Source organism: Grammomys surdaster, unplaced genomic scaffold, assembly GCF_004785775.1.
Source record: "Grammomys surdaster isolate TR1022 unplaced genomic scaffold, NIH_TR_1.0 125950, whole genome shotgun sequence".
Taxonomy (NCBI): domain Eukaryota; kingdom Metazoa; phylum Chordata; class Mammalia; order Rodentia; family Muridae; genus Grammomys; species Grammomys surdaster.
In genome coordinates this window covers 1,092,550-1,115,913 of record NW_021620771.1, presented here as the reverse complement: position 1 = coordinate 1,115,913, position 23,364 = coordinate 1,092,550, and the positions used below count along the sequence as shown (strand labels likewise).

General features: G+C 41.1%; 2 protein-coding genes across 2 annotated transcripts in view; both read right to left on the bottom strand.

Moving 5' to 3' along the window:
• Bms1 (BMS1 ribosome biogenesis factor) overlaps positions 1-1,458 on the bottom strand; it is a 33,545-nt gene extending 32,087 nt beyond the window's left edge. The window contains exons 1-2 of the mRNA XM_028753576.1: positions 1,294-1,458; positions 416-628 (exon numbers count right to left, since the gene is read on the bottom strand). Coding sequence (XP_028609409.1) covers positions 416-591 — 176 coding nt within the window. The 5' untranslated portion in view covers positions 592-628; positions 1,294-1,458. The remainder of the gene's footprint in view (positions 1-415; positions 629-1,293) is intronic.
• Positions 1,459-11,048: 9,590 nt separating this feature from the next.
• LOC114609243 (zinc finger protein 248-like) overlaps positions 11,049-23,364 on the bottom strand; it is a 28,507-nt gene continuing 16,191 nt past the window's right edge. Inside the window, exons 3-5 of the mRNA XM_028753566.1 lie at positions 17,984-18,110; positions 17,578-17,667; positions 11,049-12,696 (exon numbers count right to left, since the gene is read on the bottom strand). Coding sequence (XP_028609399.1) covers positions 11,198-12,696; positions 17,578-17,667; positions 17,984-18,110 — 1,716 coding nt within the window. The 3' untranslated portion in view covers positions 11,049-11,197. The remainder of the gene's footprint in view (positions 12,697-17,577; positions 17,668-17,983; positions 18,111-23,364) is intronic.

The window sequence follows — 23,364 nt, the reverse complement described above, 5'->3', positions numbered from 1 at the left end:
ACTGCGGGCTATATATCACTATCTCCCTAAATACAGCTACTTTAGTATTTTACATTAAATGAAAGATATGGGGAGGGGACACCACCAACACTTTTATTGCCATGGAGACATTTAAAGTTTAGGAGATTTTTCTGTGACCTAAATTTTATAAATTCTTTTTCCTCTTGGACAAAAAAAAAAAAAAAAGAAGACAAAAAAAAAAAAAAGGACGACAGAAACAAAACAGAGGAAAAAGGGGGCAAAGGCAAAGGGCAGGTGTTAGAGGGAAAATGCTTCTTTGGCAGAGCTCTGACATTTTAGGAAAAGCCAAATGGCATGCCTACTACGGCACCTACGTCCTTCCTTCCGACCTGAATTAGACTCACATGGCGAATGTCATCTGAGACAGGCTCCTAGTAACCCCAAGTAAACATACCTGTGAAAGGACCGAGCCATCCGCACAGCGGACTGCACTGCAAAGGCTTTGGGGTTTCTCTTCCGGGCATCCTCTTCATCCCCAAGCTGCAGATCCTGCAGGTGCCGTTTCTTTTTCTTCTCAGCTTTAGGCCCACTGTGCTTCTTTCTGTGTTTCTTGTGATCGTTGGCCTCCATGGTGGCTACTTATCAACTACAAACAAGTCTTACCTACCTGGAACAGGGTGGCATAGTGGTGGTAATATATTATAACCAGGGCAACATGGGAAGGCAGTGATTTAATTTACATGTTCAAGTGCTGATAAATTTGTTCTCTGAATAGAGGTAGAAAATGTTTAGCTAGTATCTTCAAATTCACTTCTCTTTCTTACACCATAAAGTGTAAGAGTTACCAGCACCAACACTATCCTTTTTATTATGTTTTATGTTGAAGCCACCGACAGTATTCATTTTTGTGATGACAGAAATATATTCTATCTGCGGTTCTCAATACAGTAGCTTGTTAACTACACGTGGTTACAGAGAATTTCAAGCGTACCTCGGGAAACTGAAAACAATCTTAAGTTTTAATTAATTTTAAACTTCAACAGTCGGATGTGGCTAGTGCCTACTATACTAGACAGCTTAGGCTGAAGTGGCTTTTTAATTTAAAGGAAAATAAACATAAAAGTTTCAAACATCAGAACAGTGCTGGACAGACCCGCCTCCCAGCAACTGGAGGAAGCACATTTTCCCCCTCCCAGTGCTCTATTTCTGCTGGGAAAAGTACAAGCAACAGAGCGGGCAGACCCCTCCCTGTTAGAGTGACCCGCTCCCCAATCACATCTCCTCAGAGTCCCGCACAGCACAAACCCACTCCCTCCGCAGTCCCGGGAGCACCTCTCCAGCGGTTGGGAAACTTTCTTTCCAGGCCAGACGCAGCTTGGGAACAGCCTGTCGGGAGACCGAGGACCAATCTCACCGGGAATCCGACTGACGGCGACCACGGGGCTCGCGAAAGCACTTAGGCTCACAGCAGCAACCGCTAAAGACTGCAAGCACGGCACGACACCGGAAACGGAAATTGTCCTTCGCTTGTACCCGTCGGAGGGAAACGAGAAACAGGAGAGAGAAGAAAAAAAAAAACGTGGACGGACGACTTTCAGGGGAAAACCGGAAGTAGGCCCTTGGTTGGCTGAGGGTTGCGCGAGTGCGCTTTCAGTTTTCGCACCAGACCGCACTGTCCTTCCGGTCCCTCCGGAAAACCTTCCCCAGACATTCTAGAATCCGGCTCTCAGCCAGCGCGGCCTGGCTTCAGAGGGTCCGCGCGGCGCTGTGCCCCGGCTCGCTCATTGGAGAACCAGAGGAACGCTGGAAGGGCGCTTGAGTCCTCGCCAGTCCATGAAAGCTCTGAATCTCGCCGCCCCACCGGCTACGGTCCAACAGGCTAAGGCTCACTGTGCAGCCAGAGCTGTCCTCACGGTTTTCTCAGTTCTCTACTGCCCTCTTGTGCCAGGACCGGCGGGCTGAGGGCAGGGTTCTCTATGCTCCTGGAGAGGGCTTTTTTCTCAAGAAACGTCTTAGCTTGCCATTTTGTGTGCGTGTGTGTCTATGTCTGTCTTGTGTCTCTGTGTGTTCAGCCTTGCCTTCCATTATTCAGTCCAGTCCCGCCTGAGGAGAAGCCCTCAAACCCCCAGTCCCAGTTATTTGCTACAGCTATGCTGGACTCAAAACTGAGCTCACATCTCAAAGAGAATAACAAGGAGGTTTTTTCTTGCGCCAAAGGGAATATGGACTCAGGTTTCCACAAAATAACATGTTCATGCAAAACATGGATTCAGTTGCCTCAAGCTCCCCCGTTTTGTAACTTTTAATAGCACACCAACACAAAACAGCTGTAAAGGTTCATATGGAAATTATGAAACAAAATCAAAAGTTTAGCAAATTACAGCCTGTGAGATTGGCCCTCCTATTTCTCTCTCCCCGTCCTTTGACTGTCACTCCGACCATCATCTAGCCTTTCTGCCCATTCCAGAGCAATGCCCAAATTTCTGCAGGAAGTAGTTATAGAAAAGACTATATTGCCCTCTACCATCAGCAAAAGGGTTGGGATGTCAGATCTCATTAAACTGAGGACAAATGGCTAACAGAGATGCCTATTGAATAAATCAAACCTCCCTCAGTCCCAACCTGTGACAGGATCATCCTGGCTGGCAGCTATCCCCCTAGCTGAAAGCACCAAATGTGGCCTATGAGAAATTTCTCATACAGTCTAACACTGGAGGAACTCAGGGCAGACACCATAGAGATACGGTGCTTGCTGGCTCGATCATTAGGCTTATACCTGCCTTATTTTCTTATACAGCACAGGACCACTTGCCCAGGGAATGGTGGTACCCATAGTGAGCCTGGCTATCCTAGATCAATAATCAAGATCCCGGCCCTCCAGTCATACCTATAGGCCAATTAGATCTATGCAATTCCTTAACTGGGACTCTCTTCTTGGATGATCATATGACTCTAGACTGTGTCAAGTGAACATTGAAAGGTAACTAGACAAATCAGGACTTTTCTTAGGGTACTAAAACAGTAAGGACATTTTTGATACTTAGGCACACTAAAGAGATCTTAGCATGTTTGTTTTGTTACCCCAAAAGGTTCCTTAGAACCCAATGGCTAAGACATGGAGCTACAGAATATTCTGTTACAAGGTAGATGCCCAAAGATGCTGAGAGTTAGGGGAAGGGGCTTGGGTGAGAGACATGGCATTTAACAAAGGGGGTGGGATCCACTTTAATTCTGAGACACTGGAGTTAAGGTGTGAGGGCATGTGGTGTGAATGTTGACATTTGGGCATGCTGGGACTTGGTGTGCCAGACAGATGTGGCATCTGTCTTTGGGAGTAAGCTCTCTTGAGTCCCGAGATATTGAAGAATATGTTCTATGTAATCCTTAATAAAAAATTTTGAGTAAACAGTTTGTGTTTCTAGTTAAATAGACAAGTCACATTTACGACACAGATAGGGCCATTTTTGGTCATTGGTAGTATTTGTGTGTGTGTGGGGGGGTTCAAGCCAGAGTTTCTCTGTATAGCCCTGGCTGTCTTGAAATTTGCTCTCTAGACCAGGCTGGCTTCGAACTCAGAGATTTGTCTGCCTCTGCCTCCTTCCTGATGGCACTAGAAAATGAAATGGAGCTGAATCCTGTATTCAAGGATATTAAGTTGAATTAAGGGAGTAATGACCTTGGGACAAGATCCCACTCAGCTAAATTTAAATCCAGCATAGTAGTACAAGTTTTTAATCCCAGGAGGCAAAGACAAGCAGATCTCTGAGTTCAAGGCCAGTCTAGCACACAGCAAGTTCTAGGTGAAGAAAAGCTTAAGTCCAGGCATGGTGGTACATGCCTTTAATCCCAGTACTTAGGAGATAGGCATGGAGATCTTTTGAGTTCAAAAATAGTGTGTCTACAGAGCAAGTTCCAGGACAGCCAAGATTAGGCAGTGAAGGAGTTCAAAAACAGAAAGCTAGTGATAATGTAGTAGAACAAGGGTGCCATGATCCAGCCCCAACAAGCAGCAGAACATGGCAGCTTTGGCCATGTGGCTCTGGCTTTAGAATCCAGAATAGAAGGGACTATTGGGACAACTGATGCTGGTGAGCTGGAGCTACGGAGTTAGTGGTGGCTAAGAAGAGACCACCATCACTGAGGTGAAATCTTCTGGGAAGCGTTTTCTGGGAGTTCAGAGAATCTGGGTTCCAGATATAACCAAAGTTATAGCTTGTGCTGCAGCTAGACTTGGTAATATGTAAGAGTCACCTAGGTGGCACCCCGGTTTTGAAGGTATAAAGAGCATCTGAGGCTTGGCACTGTGAGAGGCCATGAAAGGCCATTGATAAAGGTGCAGCCTCAGTTGTAGCTGATGGCCCAACACTGAAGAAGTCAGGTAAAGGATTTGAGGCTTGGCACCATGAAGAGAGCTTTTGAGAGGCTATTATTGGTGAAGCCTAGTTGCAGCAGAAGACCCCAGAGTATTGGAGATGCCAGTACCATGGATGATCACCAAGAATAGCAGCAGCAACGGAGTGGAGTCAACCAGAACCTAGGATGCTACAGAGGGTGTTGTGCCAGGGAAACATTAGTGATCCCCCCAAAAACAGACAGGAGCCGATCTGATGTAACTCACAGCAGGGTCTTCATTCTATTCAAGCTAGCTCAGGCCTCCCCAGTGCACCACCATCACACAGGATGGTTTTGGTGGTGGTGGTAGCCCCGAATGTCTATCAGGGCAAGTCTTTATAGTAAGCAGCAAGCAGGGAGTACATGTGCAAGCATCTAATTGGAAAGCTACTCTGGCCTTTAACATAATTGGCTGGTGCTTGGAGTTATATCATAAACTTAATTTCTGTTCTCCTCTCCATTGGTGGTCATTAAGCATGGGGTGGGCTTGTAACCTGGGGGTGCAGGTTTGTTGGGGGAATAACCTGGAGACACTGGTCTTATTGAGGGTGTTACCTGGAAATGCTGGTCTTGTTGGAGATTGGCCTAGAGACTGGGGCTAGGCTCGGGTTTTGTTGGGGGGCAACTTGGAAAGTAATGCTAGATACCAGCCTGTTAGTTTACCTGGGTTCAAACTTGACCCAAGCCCTTTGGAGGAGCCCAGAAGATCATGTGTAGAAACCAAATTCTGGAACAAGACGCTCTGAAGTTGAAGTTACCTTGGAGACCCAAAGATGTTCAAGATGCCAGCTGTGGGATACCTGCCAAGGAAAGCTGCTAACGGAGTAGAACCACTCCAGCCCAGGAGAAAGAAGTTTGTTGCATTCTACAAAGATGAAAAATGGATGGAGATTTGAAGACCACTTTGACATCAGACATGAAGATGTTTGGAGTTTGCTCAGCTGGTTTCCTGTCTTGCTTTGGGGATTACAGTTAAGTAATTGGATGAATGTCAGAAGGGGCTTTGAACATGGGATTTTAACACTGTTGAGACTGCTATAGACTATGGGGCTTTGGAAGTTGGACTAAATGTATTTTGTATTTTGCTATGTCTAGGAATTGGCCCCATGTGTTCGAACAAGCATATGGGGGCCAGGGAGTAGAATTTGATGGTTTGTATATGTGTGGCTCAGGGAGTGGCACTATTTGGACATGTGGCCTTATTAGAGTAGGTATGACACTGTGGGTGTGGGTTTTAATACCCTATTCTAACTGCCTGGAAGCCAGTATAGCAACCTTCAGATGAAGATGTAGAACTCTCAGCTCCTCCCGTACCATGCCTGACCAGATGCTGCCATGCTTCTTCTGCCTTGGTGATAATGGACTAAACCTCCATATCTGTAAGCCAGCCCCAATCAAATGTTGTTCTTTATAAGAGTTGCCTTATTCATGGTGTCTGTTCACATCAGTAAAACCCTAAGACAGGGTTATAATTTCAAATCTTCTATTATATGTATTTAATTTGGGGTATATGTGGAAGCCAGGAATCTACTAATGGGCCATTGTAAGGGCTACATCCTCAGTGTAGAGGAGTAATCGATGTATTAGTTAGTTTTCTATTGGTGTGCTAAAATAAGAGGACCAGAGGCAACTTAAAAACAGTGTAGATTGGTTTACACTACAGGGGGATTAGGATCCATAACAACTGGGAAGTTATGCTGGTAGAAATGGTAAACTGAAAGATCACATCTTCTGCACACAGGAAGCATAGACCCAGAAATGGTTTGTGACTATAAGTTATCAAATGCCACTGCCAGTGAGATGCAAGGCTCTACATCGTAAAGGTTCCACAACTCCTAGGCAAATGGAGTCCTATTCAGAAAGTCCTTCCCTACACCGACATCATCTACCTAAGTTTTCTTCTAGTAGTTTCACATGTCAGGTTTCATACCAAACCAGGTATGATTCATTTGTAGTGAAATTTTGTGGAAAATGATATGTATGGATCTCTAATTTCATTCTTCAGTCTGTGGATGTCAGGTTTTTTGAAGATGCTGTTTTATCTCCAGTGTATGTTTTTATCAACTTTGTCAAGTCTGTAATTATGTGTACTCGTGTCTGTGTTTTGTTTCATGGGCTTACATGTTTGTTTTGTGCCATTACTATAATTTTTATTACTATAGTTTTGTACCGTATCTTGAAATCTGGGGTGGTAATCCTTCTGACATTGTTCTTCTGCTCAGGATTCCTTTGGCTATTTAGGATCTTTTGTGCTTCTGTAGGAATGTCAGGATTTCTTTTCCTCAAATTTTTGAAGAATGCTCTGGGGAATTTGATTGGGATTCTACTAAATCTGTAAGCTGCTTTTAGTAGAATGGCCATCTTCACAATATTAATTCCACCAACTCATGGACATGGGAAACTCTTCATTTTATGGTGTCTTTCTCAGTCTCTTTCTTCAGAAATTTAAACTTTTCATCATAAAGGTCCTTTACCTCCTTGGTTAGGTTTATATAGTGGTGAATAGTTAATCTACTATGAGTTCTCGGTGGGTCAAATGTGTTCTGCCCGTACCAAAGAGCTTAGATTCGTGAATGAAGGCACACACACACACACACACACACACACACACACACATACGTGCACACAGCATTTATATTTTACTATGCCTTGACTAGCTCAAGGGCTGCGTACTTCCAAAGCTCTCCGTGGCTAGCATACACTCCCTTCTGGTATTCTTGAACTAATACTTGCCAAATCTTTTTTTTTTTTCTCTGCTACCCCAGACCCATTTGGGGGAGTGGTCCCTGGGGCCACTTTCCTGGATTCTTCATGGCACATGGTCCAACCTATTCCCCTCTCATGGTGGAATCCCTTCTTCTCCCTCTGTCTTTCTTGCCTGGGAATCCTAAAAGTCTTGCCTCTTTCACCCTGCCCAGCCATTGGCTGTTGGCTCGTCATTGATCAATCAAAAACCAACTGGAAACAGGGACCCTCAGCATCCGGACATGATTTTGGGAGCCAAAGTAAGACAAAACATTAGATCCAATCTCCAACAGGTTTATACCTAGATACTTTATTTTCTTTGAAGATGTGGATAGGAGTGTGCCCATGACACTTCCCTCTTTCCCTCTCCCTGTCCCTCTCCCCCCACCTCTCTCTCTCTGCATATCTGTTGATATATAGTAAGGCTATTGATTTTTGTACGTTGATTGCAATCCAACAATTTGCTAAAATTTGTAAAAAGTTTTCTCGTGGAATTTTGGGGAACTCTTCTATACATCATATCATCTTTGCATAGGGAGTAGTTGAATTCCCTTTTCCTATCTGGATGCCTTTAGTTTCCTTCTCTTATGTTGCTGATTTTTAAGGAGATTGCTTTCCATTTCCCCCTGCGTAGGATGAATTTGACTGTGGATTTTTCATACACAGTCTTTATTATGTTGTGGTATGTTCACTCTAGCAGTACTCTCTAGGATGTTTATTTATCATGGAGACATGTTGGATTTTATCAAAGGCTTTTTCTGTATCTACTGAGATGACCATGTGATTTTGTGAGTCCATTTATTTATTACATTTATTAACATGGATGTAGACCATCCCTGCATTCTGGCATGAAACCAAGTTAATCTTCTTTTTTTTTTTTTATGTGGTTGCTGGGAATTGAACTCAGGACCTCTGGAAGAGCAGTCAGTGCTCTTAACCACTGAGCCATCTCTCCAGCCCCAAGTTAATCTTCTTGTTCTGTACCTGCATTCTGTTTGAAAATATTTTATTGAAGGTTTTTTAGTTCCTGTTCTTCAGGGACATTGGTCTTAGGTTTTCCTTTGGGTTGTGTCTTTTCCTAGTTTGGGTATTAGAGTAATACTGGCTTCACAGAAGGGGTTGGGGGTGGTGTTCTTCTATCTCTGCTCGTTTGAATAATGTAGTTACATAGTAGCTATAGATCTTCCCAGAAATCCAGTAGAATTCTACTGTGAACCCATCTAGGCCTTCAGTTCTTTTAGTCAGAGGCCTTTCAATTATTGTTTCAGACTCCTAGTGCTATGGGTCTGCTGAGGTTCTTGCTCATTTCTTGGTTTAACTTTGGGGGTTTGGATGAACCTCGAAATGTATCCATTTCTTTTAGATGTCCCAACTTAATGGAGTACAAGGATTTATAGTATTTTCTTATAATACAATAAATTTCTTTGAAGTCTGGTATAATGTTTCCCTATTCATTTCTGATTACTAATTGGGTCATCTCTTTCTTTTGGTTAGCGGGGCAAAGTTCTGTTGGTTTTGTTTATCTTCTTAAAGAAACCCAGCTCTTAGGATTGTTTTCTTGTTTCTACTTAATGAATTTCTGCATTAATAAAAATAGGATCTTACAATGTAACCCTTCAAAGTAAGGTACTAGCAATTCGGAGGCATGATTTTGGTAGTGTCAGTATCTCCTCAATGACAGCAGCTTAAACTGGGAAATGGTAATCCAGCTTACATCTTGTCTGTGTGTTTCAACATCCCTTGTTTCTGGACCACATTAATGAAAGTCATCATTAAAATCTTTTTGAGGGATTCTGTTTTCCACCAGAAAGAACTATGGTTTTAAAAAGCACCCTCCCCTACATCAAATAGTTAAACAAAATTCTTCCTACAAACCACATACAGAATATTAGCACTTGGAAAAGTTATTTCTGGTATTAGCTGGAATGTCTTTATCTCCAAATACCACACAGTCCTAATCATAAACAAGAAATGGGTATTGCTGTAAATAATACGAAGTCCCAGAAATCTACATAAAGTATTTGTAAAGGGCTAAACAACTCCATGACATCATATCTGGCTCAGCTGTCTGCACTGTCACCACTGCCCATCCAGACCACAAACTATATGCCAGCATCGTGTACAGGTGTCTATAAATGCATACCAAAAGGTCTGATTTCTTTTCATGTCTCTTTTGACTTCTCATCTTTTCCTGTTACGACAACTTCATCACTGAGAACAATTCCAGTATTGCACAGCATTCTCTAACCTAAGCAAAACTGCCAGAACGGAGCGTCCATGGTTAGCTTTGACGAATCTGGATTCATTCCCCAAACCACCTGGAGAGGAAGACAATGAGAGAAAACTCAGCTCAGGAAAAGTGACCAGCATCTCTTAAGCCACTGATCAGTGTGTTTCCAGAGGGTACTAGGAGGGAACAAAGGAGGGAGAGAGACTATACAGGCATTTCTAGTTCTAAATACAAGTATATAATTACTGAGTTACACAGGACTACACTTACATGTAATCATGCCTAAATAGATACACAATGAAATTCCAAGGGTATAATATGAATATTTTATTATATACTACCATTTTTATACACTACCATTTTTAAATTTGTAGAGTGTAGTATTACCATTTACAACTCAAGTTAAGTCACGTAAATAGCATTTTTATTAACAACATTTATATGATTGACATAGAGGTAGCTAAGAAAAGGTCTCAGAAATATACTGTTTGATTTCCTCATCAAATGGGTAGTTTGGTAATAATGGCCATACTTATTCATAGTCCAGAATAGTGAAAAGTCTATGATAATGTGTGTGTGTGTGTGTGTGTGTGTGTGTATGAAGAGAGAGAGAGAGAGAGAGAGAGAGAGAGACAGAGACAGAGACAGAGAGAAAGAGAGAGAGAGAGAGAGAGAATATGAGAATGTAACAATGTTACTTGAAGCATATACTGACCAAGCTATCAAGAGACTGCTAGTATTTAGAACTGGATAGTTCTGAGGTAATTAAAAGGCTCAATAAACCATCTTTGGCTTCTTTATTATAGAGGCAATTTGATAATGATGGCCAGAGCCATTTATTTATTTTAGGAAATACAAAGAGGAGCAGTTTAAGTTTTAAATCTACTACATACTTTATATGCACACAGCTTCTCTGGGACAATCACACTCTGACACATGCTTCATCACTTTCTATAGTATAAATACTCTAAGGCCAAGCTATGGACATGAGAGTAGGGATGGCATGTGGGGCTCTGAAGGAAGTATGCAGTAGTACACCACTCCACAGCACTCTTGGCATGTAGACCAATGGTCACAGCAAAGACAACAGTGAAATACAGCAAAGTGTTAGGAATGACAAGACTATTTATTTCCTTTGCTCTCAGTATAATTTAACTGCAATTTCATGTAATATTAAACAATTAATCCACAAAATTCCTGACATTTTAAGAACCATCAGCACTTTTAAGTGGTATGAGCTGCCTTCATGACAACACCACTTGTGTACAGGTACATGCATACAAGTATATTTACATGTACAGACATCTAGATCCACAGTCACAAATATGTCCAGAAACATACATAATCCTATCCACCTATAAAGATGCTGGTGGTATTTAGTGTGGGAAGTATATCATTACGGTTATTAAACTAAGGGTTCATATTCTTCCTCACTTCCTTTCTGGGTTCCAATCCATAAATCAAGGGTTTCCTAGACTTCTGTTACATTAACTTACTCACACACGGTCTCCAAACACCGGATGTTCTTTACACGTATGGTTAATGCTGGAGACACTCATTTTTAAGTTTTATACTTTCCTATGAACACAAGTAAAATTAACATTAGCCATCATATTTAAAGTACAATTTTGAAACACATTTGGAAGACATTACACAATTTAATTTCAATTTAATAATAATTTCATATTATTTATATGACTAATTTCCCTTCAATACAATCTTTCAAATGAAAGTTTTATTTTCTTGAAAGCTTTCATGCATTCCAACAAAATGGAATTTTCTAGTACTCTGTGTTATTTTCTTTGGCAGGCTCTAAGCTCATGTTTAAAACTGTACAACTGACTTGACAGGCATGCAAAAGCTAACCGTTCAGGATGCTAAAAGAGCTTTCACCCTCGTGTGGATTCTCTGGTGCTTGGTGAGGACTGACCTCTGGCTGAAGGTCTTCCCACACACGTTACACTCATAGGGTTTCTCCCCTGTGTGAGTTCGCTGGTGTTTGGTAAGAGCTGATTTCTCACAGAAGGTTTTCCCACACTCATTGCACTTATAGGGCTTCTCCCCTGTGTGGGTTCTCTGGTGTACAATCAGGTTTGACTTCACACAAAATGACTTCCCACATTCATTGCATATAAATGGTTTTTCTCCTGTATGTGTTCTCTGATGGACTGTTAGGGCTGACCTGTGGCAGAAGGATTTCCTACATGCATTGCATTCATAAGGTTTCTCCCCAGTGTGTGTTCTTTGGTGTTCAGTAAGGTTTGACTTGACACAGAAGGTTTTCCCACACTGCTTGCACTCATAGGGTTTCTCTCCCGTATGTGTCCGCTGATGGTTGGTAAGGTGTGGCTTCTGGCAGAAGGCTTTCCCACATTCGGTACATTCATACGGTTTCTCTCCTGTGTGTGTTCTCTGATGTTGGGTAAGGTTCGACTTCTCCCAAAACATTTTACCACATTCACCACATTCAAATGTTTTTTCTCCCACGTGAGGTCTTCGAGACTGGGTGGGATGTGATTTTTTGCTGAAAATTTTCCTATTTTCATGATATTCATAGGGTTTGCCCCCCATCTGTATTATCTGATGCTTAAAGAGAGCTGGCTTTCCCCAGGTTCTGTCACCCACTCTATACTCTTGGGCGATCCTTCTTGTGTAAGCTTCCTGGTGAACGACGAAAGCTGACTGGTCACAGAAGAGTTTCTCATACTCATTACACTCATAAGGACTGTTTCCTGAGAGAGCTCTCTGAGGTCCAAACTGTAAATCCACATAGAAGGACTTTCTACAAATACTGCATTCATGGGGCTCCATATGCAAATGAGTCTTCTGAGATACACTGAGCTTCAAACTGTCAACAAAAGTCCTTCCACATTCAGTGTGCATATCAAGAGTCTCGCCTAGCTGAGAGTTCTGACTTCTACAAAGGGCCGCTTCCTCATGGAAACCTCGCCCTGCTTCATCGTACTCAAAAGACTGATCAGTAACGGGCCGAGTGAGATCCCGACAAAGGCCGAGGACAGTCCTTTTCCCATCATAGTCACACGGTTTTGTTCCTACAGGAATTCTCTCATGCCTACTGTCAGGGAGTGGTTTCCTATATATACTACACTCATTACGCTTCTTTCTGGAATAGTTCTTTTTGCTAATAATTATAGCTGAAATATTCTTTAAATTCATCTCACATGAGTCACATACTTTGAGCAGAAAACTTCTTGAAGAAACAGAGTCAATGTTTGGACTGGAAGTTTTTCTTGTGTTACCTCCGCTCTCTAGATCTGTGGTCTTGTTGGTGAGCATGAGTGGCCAAAACGGTCCACCTTGATTTTCCTGGTTGTTCTCCAATAGGTCATCCACTTTCCATTTCCTTTCTATAAATGAGAAAAAGAATTGCCACACCTTATGAATCTTAATACTTGTTCTTTCTTTTTTTTAAGAAAGGCTTTTACTAAGGGTGGGGAAGCACACAGCAGGCATACAGAGAATAAGGCCCTCCACAAAGCAGAGGAGCGACCTGAGAAGCTAAAATGCCTTAGCACATGTCTAATGGATGTAAACTTTTTTATAGTTCTTTTGTTTTAGATTCCATTTCCTGATACAAACTGAATCTAGTATGTTTCCTTTCCCATCCTGGTTGGAACAGAAACCACTGATGTGGATTTACAGATGTGGAAGCAGCTGTGCATAGGGAACTGATTATAATATTTAAAACATTATAAACTTCAAAACTCAACACAAAAATACAAAATGAAATTCAATTCATAGGGAATTCATTAACTGATCCAGAAGTCACAATATTCAAAATGATAAGTGAGCCCAGCAAACAATGAAAACCAGCAAAGTGGCAGTAAAGATCAGTAGGCAAAAGGTTTCAGAGAGTGAACTGCACTGGGTGGAACAAGACAGGGGAAGAGCCTGACACCTTGCACACAGCACCAAAAGAGGTCCCCATCAATGCCTGGCTTTTCTACACTGCACATGATGAACTACTTAGAGTTCTGGAAACACCTATTTCTTCAGGTTCGAAAGGACAGTCTGGAAGCCTGGGATCAGAGGATTTCTGCTTTTTCTTTTCTTTTTAAAGATATATTTATTTGTATTTATTTTATGTGCACTGGTGTTCTGTCTACATGTATGTCTGTGTGAGGTGTCAGATTCCCTGGAACTGGAGTTACAGACAAGTTGTGAGCTGCTGGGAATTGAACCTGGGTGCTCTGGAAGATCAGCCAGTGCTCTTAACTGCTGAGCCATCGTTCCAGCTCCTGAGATTCTTTTCTTTACCTTTATCTATAGGAGGAGTTTCCTGAAATGCTGTGGGAAAGCACTCTAGAAAAGGTGAAATAAACTCCAAACTAGTAAACAGAAGTTAGCAGAGCTGTTATCCAAGGAACAAAAAACCCACAAAGGAGCAGTAGAACAGTTTTGAATACATAGAATATCTGAGAAATGTGACAAAGGAAGAAGTACATTGGGTTTATTCACAGATCACCTTCTATTCTGCTTCATATGCACCTTCCCTATCCTAGTTACTCCTAAACCCTCAGTATACATATTGTCCTATACTGGGTATTTAAGTCTGTCTTTATTTCTAGATTTTCTGCTTTAATATGTAGCTGTATCTTTTATTCAAATATAGGACCCCTAAACATCAAATTCTGTATCTGTTACTGAGACTTTCAATATACTTTATCATAAAAATCCTGGCTATTCTTAACTATTGGTGCTCAATGCGAGCATATGAATAGTCATATGCTTAATTTAAAAATTCTATAGCACTCTACTATCCCAGAGACCAACAATTAAGGTGATGATCCTAGCAGAACAAAATAAGCAAACAAATATTTTATATCAATTGACTTATATTAAACATTTAAGTCAATATTCAACATTCACATTAAAAACATGTACATGGAGGGATGAAAAAAAAAAGAAAGAAATCTCTCTCTAGTGATGTTTTCTGTTATCTATAGAGTAGTTTTTCTAATGACTTTGGTCACAGGACAGTCTGGCACCCCTGGAGTGTCTTGCATTATTGAGTACTGTAGACAGTGCACAGCAAGGACTAAAGTTGCAGGGCCACGAGGTTTTCCTTCAGGAAACATACAGATTAGATCAGGGGATTTGGTATGAGGAACTTGTTTTACCCAAAAAACGTTAATGTAATAATCAATAAATGTGCTTCCGTGTGGCTGCTGGAGGTTCAGTTCATCAAGGCTGGAGCTCCCTGCTGCCTCAGAGCCTGATTACACTCTGGAGTGACCCTCTTCCTGTGACTGACTCGTGCAACTCAGAACACCAACAGAATACAGCAAGCACACAATCCTCTCAACACTTCACAGATCCAGTATTAATTATTTGAAAAAAAAAAAAGATGAAAAGACTCTGAAAGTTTAGACAAAGGAGAGACTAGAAACATAGTTCAAGCACCAAGAAGTTTGCTGTTTTACATCAATTTGACACAGCTACCGTCATTTGAGGGGAGGGAAACTCAACTGGGAAATTGCTTCCATCAGATCACATTGTAGGGCCAGCCTGTAGGGCATTTTCTAATTAATGACATGGAAGGGCCCAGCACACTTGACTCCTTGGACTGGTCATCCTGGGAACCATAAGAAAGCAGTCTGAATAAGCCAGGGGAGAGCAAGCCAGGAAGCAGCACCCCTTCATGGCCTCTGCATCAGCTCCTGCTTTCAGGTCCCCACCTGGTATGAGTTACTGCCTTGGCTTCCTTCAGTGTAAGGCAAATAAACCCTTTCCTCCCTGAGTTGCTTTTGGTTGTGGGGTTTCATCCCAGCTAAAGAATCCCTAAGTAAGACAGAAATTATGATGTTTAGTATAAATTCTAGAGAAGAAAAAAATATAAACCAGGTAGAACAGAATCATGTACAAGTCAGTGGCAGAAGACTTTAATGTGGTTCTATGTGCTAGTGAAAGAAAAAGTGGATGCTTCATGTGAAGAAGGAAGGGAAGGAAGGCAAACAGCAACCACAGGAATGAAGCGAGCACAGATGCAAGTCTGCTTTTGAGGGAGGTCAGTGGACAGTGCCCCTTACGACAGGTGCAGGAGTTGAAAGGAAACCAGTGAGGTGAAGCCAGTGGGAGTGAACACTGTAGTGCAGGGGACCCACAGCCACCCCAGCCACCCCGGCCACCCCGGCTGCCACGAGGAGGAACTAGTAAGATGGAAGGTTGGATTTACTTGGTTCCTCAAGAAACGGATTTGGGGTTCTGTATAGTTCAGGTTGTTCCTCCTACACCTCCTCTAATGGATGGATTTAGTAACTTTATGAAGATGTACCAGCCTGTGATTGCTCTGACATAAAACCACAGCCTAGAAAGGTGGCTGGAAAACTATGGCACAGGGTAATTCCTTATAATCAGAAAAATCATTTTTATTTTATTTTTTTAAGGGAAACAGTAGAAAAAGTAACAGAGATGTGGGAAGAACAAGGGGGTGTGAGGACCAGGTGGAAAAAGATGGAAGAGCAGCAGTAGCAACCCAGGCTCTATGTGACACTGCACCGAAAATATTTACTGTCTGGATTTTTACAAAGAAATCTACCTCAGCTCTGGATTTCATCTATCCCCAGACCATGATACCATCTAAAATGAGGGCTTCAGGTAGACACATTTAAGTTCCAGCCTCAGCAAACCGTTACCTCCAACTTCTCCTGTCTAAAACCGAATCTATAATAATCCTTTCCAATGTTTGTTCTGTATTTTCTCTTAGTAAGTAGCTTCCTATCTTGTCTAGTTGCTTGAGAAAAAGAATTCCAGTCATGTATGACTATTCCTTTACCCTTCATCCAACAACAATCTCTGTGGCTCTATTAGATATCTGTAGAAACCCAGTGCTTCTCAGCATCTCTGGGAAGGTCTTAGCTACTACCCTCTCCTCTGGAATATACAGTAGTCTCTTAGCTGGTGCTTCCTCCTACCTCGTGCCCACCCACTAAACATGCCACAACTACAGCATAGGCCAGATAAATCCTTTGAAGATGAAAGTAAGTCTGATGATTCAGTCTGGTCTACATTAACTCAAGACAGAGCTTCTTACATCCCTTGAGATGGAATTAGTCTATATTCCATGAAGCACCGATATACAACTCACATCACTGCCAGGAGTCTTACCCATCCTCCCTGCTTTCCAACGACACTGGTCTCTCTGCTATTGTTCAAGCAGAACAAACCTGTCCTAGAGGCCTGGCACCTCAAGTTCTCTGTCTAGAATACTTTCAGTCCATGGTTCACTCTTACTCCATTGAAGTATAATATATAGCATGGACCGCATCTACGTTCTCTCTGACCTCTTTGCTAACTAGTACACATCCTGCTTCAGTCTCCCTCTGTGTAAGCTGTCTTCATCATCTTACCACCACCTAACTCTGTGTGTGCACACAGGTACATATATGAAAAACACAGCTGCACCTACATGATGCAGCTGTTCACTGTAGTATATATTCAATATCTATAATAATGACTCTCTTAATTACCCAGAACATGACTGGATCACAGTAAATGTTCACCATTACACATCTGGTAAGTGGAATAATAGAAGTACCTGGAGATATGCTAGCTAATGAAAGGTGCTCAAAGAAGACAGAGAGGGGGTGCCCAATTCTTAAAGAGAAACTTGCCAAGAAAAGGTATCTAAAATGAAGCCAACTGACTTTGGATTTATAGGTAAAAATAAATCACTCCAAAATGTCAAAACAAAAGCAAAAGTGTCTCTGGACGAGAGACAGATGGAGGAGCCACTGAGACAAGCTGTGGGATGCTGTTCTTGGGTATTTCCAAAGGTCTGATGTAAAACAGGACTTTCTGAAAGCTATTCCAAAGGTAACTGTTGTGGTTTGAATAGGAATGGCTCCCACAGGCTTATGGACTTGAGTGCTTGATCACCAAGGAGAGGCACTACTTGAGAGGGACGAAGAGGTGTCGCCTGGTTGGGTTTTAGAAGCTCAAGCCAGCCCCGTAGCTCTTCTCTTCCTTCTGTCTGCTGGTCCAAGTGTAGAACTCTCAGCTACCTCTCCAGCACCATGTCTGCCTGTGTGTCACTGTGCTCTCAACCATGATGATAACGGACTAAATGTCTGAACTCTAAGCCAGACCCAATTAAGTGTTTTCCTTTATAAGTGTGGCTGTGGTCATGGTGTCTCTTCAGAGTAATAGAACACCCACTAAGACAGTAGTAACCTGTCTTATCCCATGACACAGATTACTTTCCCTTGCCAGTGAATTCACTACTGTACCTGGGTGGCATTGGAATCCATTTTCTGGTACCCAGGGATCTTCTCCTTGCTCTATCTTGAAGATTACATCTGGCTTAGTAACACAATGCCCTGTTAAGACAAAATAACACAGGACAGGTACTCAATAGCTTAGCTCTGTGAACTGAAAAAAATGAATAGAAAGATACCAAAAAGAAAAAAATATAGAAAGGAAGGAAGGCGAGAAGGAAAGGAGGGAGGGAGGGAGGGAGGGAGGAAGGTCCTCGACATTCTGCAGAGAGGTGAGACTACACCACTATCAGATCAAAAAGCAATCAGTCTTCTCAGACCCTTGAATCTGAAGCCTCAAATTGGAAATGATAAGCATTCCCTCCTAACCTTGGAAATGTATGTGACTGGCAGCTGACTGAGAAAACAAACCCCTTACCTACTGAGACAAAGTTGCTATAATTCTCCAGGATCACATCTCGGTAAAGCACCTTCTGGGCAGGGTCCAGCAAATACCATTCTTCCTTGGTGAAATCCACACATACGTCCTTGAAAGACACTCGCTCCTGTAACAAAATATTCTTTTTCTGTATAAAGTCATTAGATTGAGCAATATTGAGAAGGCTTAGCAGAATGAATTTCTTCGGAGGGCAATCCCCTTTTTGGCTACACTGTATAGAATAAAATAAAACATCTTGTACAAATTGAGATTCTGCTAAGGGCCTGGGAGTGTTTTAGTTGCTATGAATACTGCTGAGGCAGGCAAAAACACAGTTCCTATTCTCAAAAGTGCTTATGACCTGGTCAGGACAGTTATATGTACATTTAATAAGTGGATGTGTCAGGCCTGGCAGTAGACTTTACTTTTTATTAGGAAGTGTACTTGAAATGGTTAAATAAATGCTGATACTGATAAACAAGAGACAGGCTCCCACTAGAAAAGCCCATGGCTGATTGAAGTGCCTGCCCCTGTGGTCTAACATCTGCAGAACCGGATGAGCCCTTTCTGACAGAGGAGATTATTGCCTGGAGTCTTGTAAAATGTTTTTGGAAAGCACCGTGGTTTTATTAAGCAGAGCAAATGGTTTCATGATATGTGAACAAATAATGAACAAGAAATAAAATAAGCAATATAAGCAGACCCACGGATGACCCGGTTTTTGTAATCATTAGGTATGAACTTCAAAATAAATTGTAGCCGATAATAGCCAAAATAAATTGAAGTTCAACAAAACAGGAAATTCAGAAAAAAATAACAAAAGGATGAGAGAATTCAACAGAGGGGTATGGTGTGTGGTTACAGAAAAAGTTAGGATAGCAGACCAAAGGCTACTCTCCTCTAATGGTTTCCTACTTCTTTTTCTGGGTCTCTTTTCACACTCACACAAATGATTACACATTAGTACACAAGGCACTATTGTTTGTGCCCCTATATTCTCTAAAGCTGGTACTTAAGAGATCATGATTTCAAAGATGACACGGAACTCTATTTTCATAGTGTAGTCACCTCTCAATAGTGAGTACACTGCAAACAATCCCCATGAGAGGCCCAGGAACAGATCCCACAGGCTGCCACCTGGACCATGATGTCTTTTGCTGTACAGAAGCGTTTTAGTTTCATGAGGTCCCATTTGTGAATAGTTGCTTGACAGAACACCCTCACAAGCACCTGTTAGTTGAAAAGTATTGCCCATCTCCTCTAATAGGTTCTGGGCCTCAAGTCTTACACTGAGGTCCTTCATCCACTTTTTATTTTGGACTTGTATTAGGAATGAGAAAGAAGGATGATGTTTCATTCTTTGTAGCTATTCAGGTAGACCAGTTCCATTTGTGGAAGACACTGTCATCTCCAATGGGCATTTTAGCCTCTTTTTCAAAATCCACATGGCTGTAAAATTTATGAAGTTTTCTGGGTCATTAATTCCATTCCGTTGATCAGTGTGTCTATTTTTTGACACATCATTATATGGCTTTTATTACTACAACTCTATATCATAACTTAAAACCTGGGATAGTGATTCTTGCAGCTGTACTTTTTATTCTTTAGAGGAATGTGGGTTGTCCTGGGTCTTCTGTTCTTCCATATGAATTCTAAAATATTTTTTTCAATTTCTGTGACTTGCATTTATTTATTTATTTATTTATTTATTTAGTTAGTTAGTTAGTTAGTTAATTTAGTTAGGTTTTTCCCCCCAGGGTTTCTCTATGGAACATCGCTGGCTGTCCTGAAACTCACTTTGTAGACTAGGCTGGCCTCGATGCATACAGATCTGCCTACCTCTGCCGAGTGCTGGGATTAAATGCATGTGTCACCATGCCCAGCACATTGAAATGTTTAAGGGACTGCATTCAATCTGTAGATTGCTTTGATTGGATGGTCAGTTTCACAATATCAATCCTATCAGTACAAAAATATGGGAGGTTTTTGTTCTGGCTTCCTGTGTCTTTATTAATTTTGTTTTTTAAAGTTTTCACTGTACAGGTCTTTCAATGACTTAGATTCATCCTTTTAAAAGTTTTTGAAGCTACTGTGAATGGATCACTTCCATTCTTTCCTTCTCCGTGGGATCATCAGATGCACATAAGGCGGCGATTGATTTTTTTGTGTTTGTGTCCTGCTACTTTGCTGATTTTATCAGCTTTAAGACATTTCTGGTGGACTCTTTAGATCTTTTATGTATAGAATTGTATTATCTGCAAATATTGGTAATTTTGAGTTTGTTCTTTCCTTTGGTCTCCTCCTGCTTTCTTACTGCTTGAGGTAAGACTTTAAGCACTATGTTGAACAGGAATGGATAAGGTGGATATTGTCTTGATCCTGACGTAAGCAGAAATGCTTCTAGCTTTTCTCCATTTAGCATATGATGCCTGTGGCCTCCTGTATATTGTCTTTAGATTAGAATATGTCCCTTGTATTCATAGATTTTCTTATCCAGGACTTTTATCATGAAAGGATGTTGGATTTTGTCAAAGGCCTTTTCTGCACCTAATGAGATGAGCACATGGTTTCTGTACTTGAAACTAGTAATGTGATAGATAATATTTATTGGCTTATGCATGTGGAATCATCCCTCTGTCATTGAGATGAAGCTGACTTGATCATGGTAGATGATCTTTTTCATGTCTTTAATTTGGTTTGCAAGTTCTTTATTGAAAAAAATGTTTTGTGTCTATGTTCATCAGACTAGCCCTATAATTCTCTTTGTTGGGTCTTTGCTGGGTTTTGGTATCACAGCAATACTGAATCACAGAAAGAATTTGGGCAAGGCACGGTAGTGCACACGTTTAATCCCAGAACTTGAAGTCAGGGCAGGTGGGTCTCTGTGAGTTTGCAGTCATCATGGGCTACAGAGTGAATTTCAGGACAGCAGGGTGACAATGAAAACTTGTCTCAAAATTACTTCCACCTCACTGGCTGTTGTTAGTCTGTAACTATTTATCTCACCCAGATGTAACTCTGATAGATGACACACATTTAGGAATTCATCTACTGCTTTTAGACTTTCAAGTTACTGGGGTTTATACATTTTTAAAGTATATCCTTAATGAACCTCTCCATTTCCTCAGTATCTGTTTTAATGTCCTTCTTTTCATCTGTTATTTTACTAATGGGTCTTCTCTTTTGGGATGTGGTTTAATTTGTTTAATGGCTTGTCAATCATCAATTTGTTTCAGAGAATCAACTCTTTATTCTCTGCACCTTTGTTTCTATTTTATTAATTTCAGCCCTGTTTTTTATTACCCCTTCTCTTCCACTGTTTGGGGATTCTATTTATTCACATTTTCCCAAGGTTTGAGTGTGCATCATCGAATTGTTTAGATCCCCCAAACATTGTGATACAGGTCTGAGGAGCTGAAACTTTCTTCTCAGGATTCCCTCTGCTGTGCTCCGCAAGCTTTACTATCTTGTCTTCATTTTCATTCATTTCTGGTATTTTCTTGTTTTAAAATTTCTTCCTTGACTATATTATCATAAAATAGTGTGTTCCGTCTCTGTGAGTTTGTATATTTTCCTTATTTTCTGTCTTAATTAGTTACTATTGCTATGATAAAACATCATGATAAAAAGCAAGTTGGCATACACTTCCAAGCCACACTCCACCACTGAGGGAAGTCAAGACAGGAACTCTAGCATGGCTGAAACCTAGAGGCAGGAGCCAATGCAGAGGCCATGGAGGAGTGCTGCTTACTGGTTTTCCTCTCCACAGTACGCTCACCATGCTCTCATATAGAACCCAGGACCACCAGGGATGGCACAATCCGTGATGGGCTGGGCCTACCCTATCAATTATTAATTAAGAAAACTGCATACAGCCATACCTTGTGGAAGCATTTTCTCATCCAAGGGTCCCTCCTTTCAGATGACTCTAGATTGTTTCAAGTCAACATAAAACTGGACAGCACCTTCTATTGCTGTTGATATCTAGCCCATTTCACCGTACTCACACACAACGCAGGGTTTTTTTTTTTTTCAATTTTCCTATATTTGTTAAATCTTGCTTTGTGTTTTAATATGTGGTTGACTTTGGAAATAATTATATGTTCTGCTAAGAAGAAAGTATATTTAGTGCTTTGGTAGAATTGTTTTAGAGATCCCTGATAGAAGCATTTGATAGACTATTTAACTCTAAGTTTGTTTAGTTTTTGTCCAGTTCATTCATCTACTGGTGAGAGTAGAGTTTTGAAGTTGCCCACAATTTCTGTATTAGGGGTAATCTGTGGTGCTAGACCTAATAATATTTCATTTATGAAATTGGGTCCACTTGTGTTGGTGTGTGTGTTTAGAATTACAGTCTTATTAGTGGATTGATCCTCTGATGGGGATGAAGTCTCACTGTTAGGTATCAGAACACCTGTGCTGCCTGTTTCTTGGTTCTGTTTGCTAGGAACACCATCATCATCCTTTTGCTCTAGAGTAAAATTTATTATTAATGGTAAGGTGTGTTTCTTAGAGGTAGCAAAAATATCAGTACTGTTTTCTAAAGCAAACTGCAAGTCTGTGTCTCTTGTTTGGAGAACTGAGACCCTAAGAGTTATTCCTGAACAATGTGCATTTGTGTCTGCCATTTTGTTGGAGGCTTTTTTAGACCTCTTTTCCTCTTTTTTGATTACCTGTTCTGAAACTGTCCCAGGTGAACTTTTGAGTGCATTTACCCTTGCCTTCAGACTGAAGTATTCTTCCAGTATCCTCTGTAGAGTTGGCTTAGCAGACACATAACCTTTTAATCTATTACTGTGAGGAGTTATGTTTTCTTCCATTTTAATGGTTTTCCTGGTCGACAGTTTATTGGCCTTTCAGAACTTGAATACACCTTTCCAGGCCCTTCTTGCTTTAAATCTTTCTTCTGAATAATCAAGTGTTATGTTGATGGGCCTGCTTTATAAGTGACTTTTCTCTCTTGTAACTTTTAACATCCTGCCATTGTTCTGTGGTTTTAATGTTACAGGGAGCTTCTTTTCTGGTTCTGTCTATTGGTGCTCTATCTCTTGTATCTAGATGGCATCTTTTTCTCTAGTTTTGGGAATGTTTCTATAATTTTATTGGAAATATTTTATGTCTTATCTGTGGTGTTATCTTTTTTATGCATATAATCTAAATGTTAGGTCTTTTCATAGTGTCCCAATACTCTCCCATTTTCTGTTCACATTTATTTTTAAATTTATCACTGTCCATGACTGAGTGACCCACATTCTTTACCTGCTGTCTATCCTTGACTCTATTTTCTACAGGATTCACTCTGCTGGTGAGTGAGCTTTCTGCTTGTGTTTTTATTTGGTTTATTGAGCTTGTCGTTTCTAGTATCATTTTAGAATGGGTTT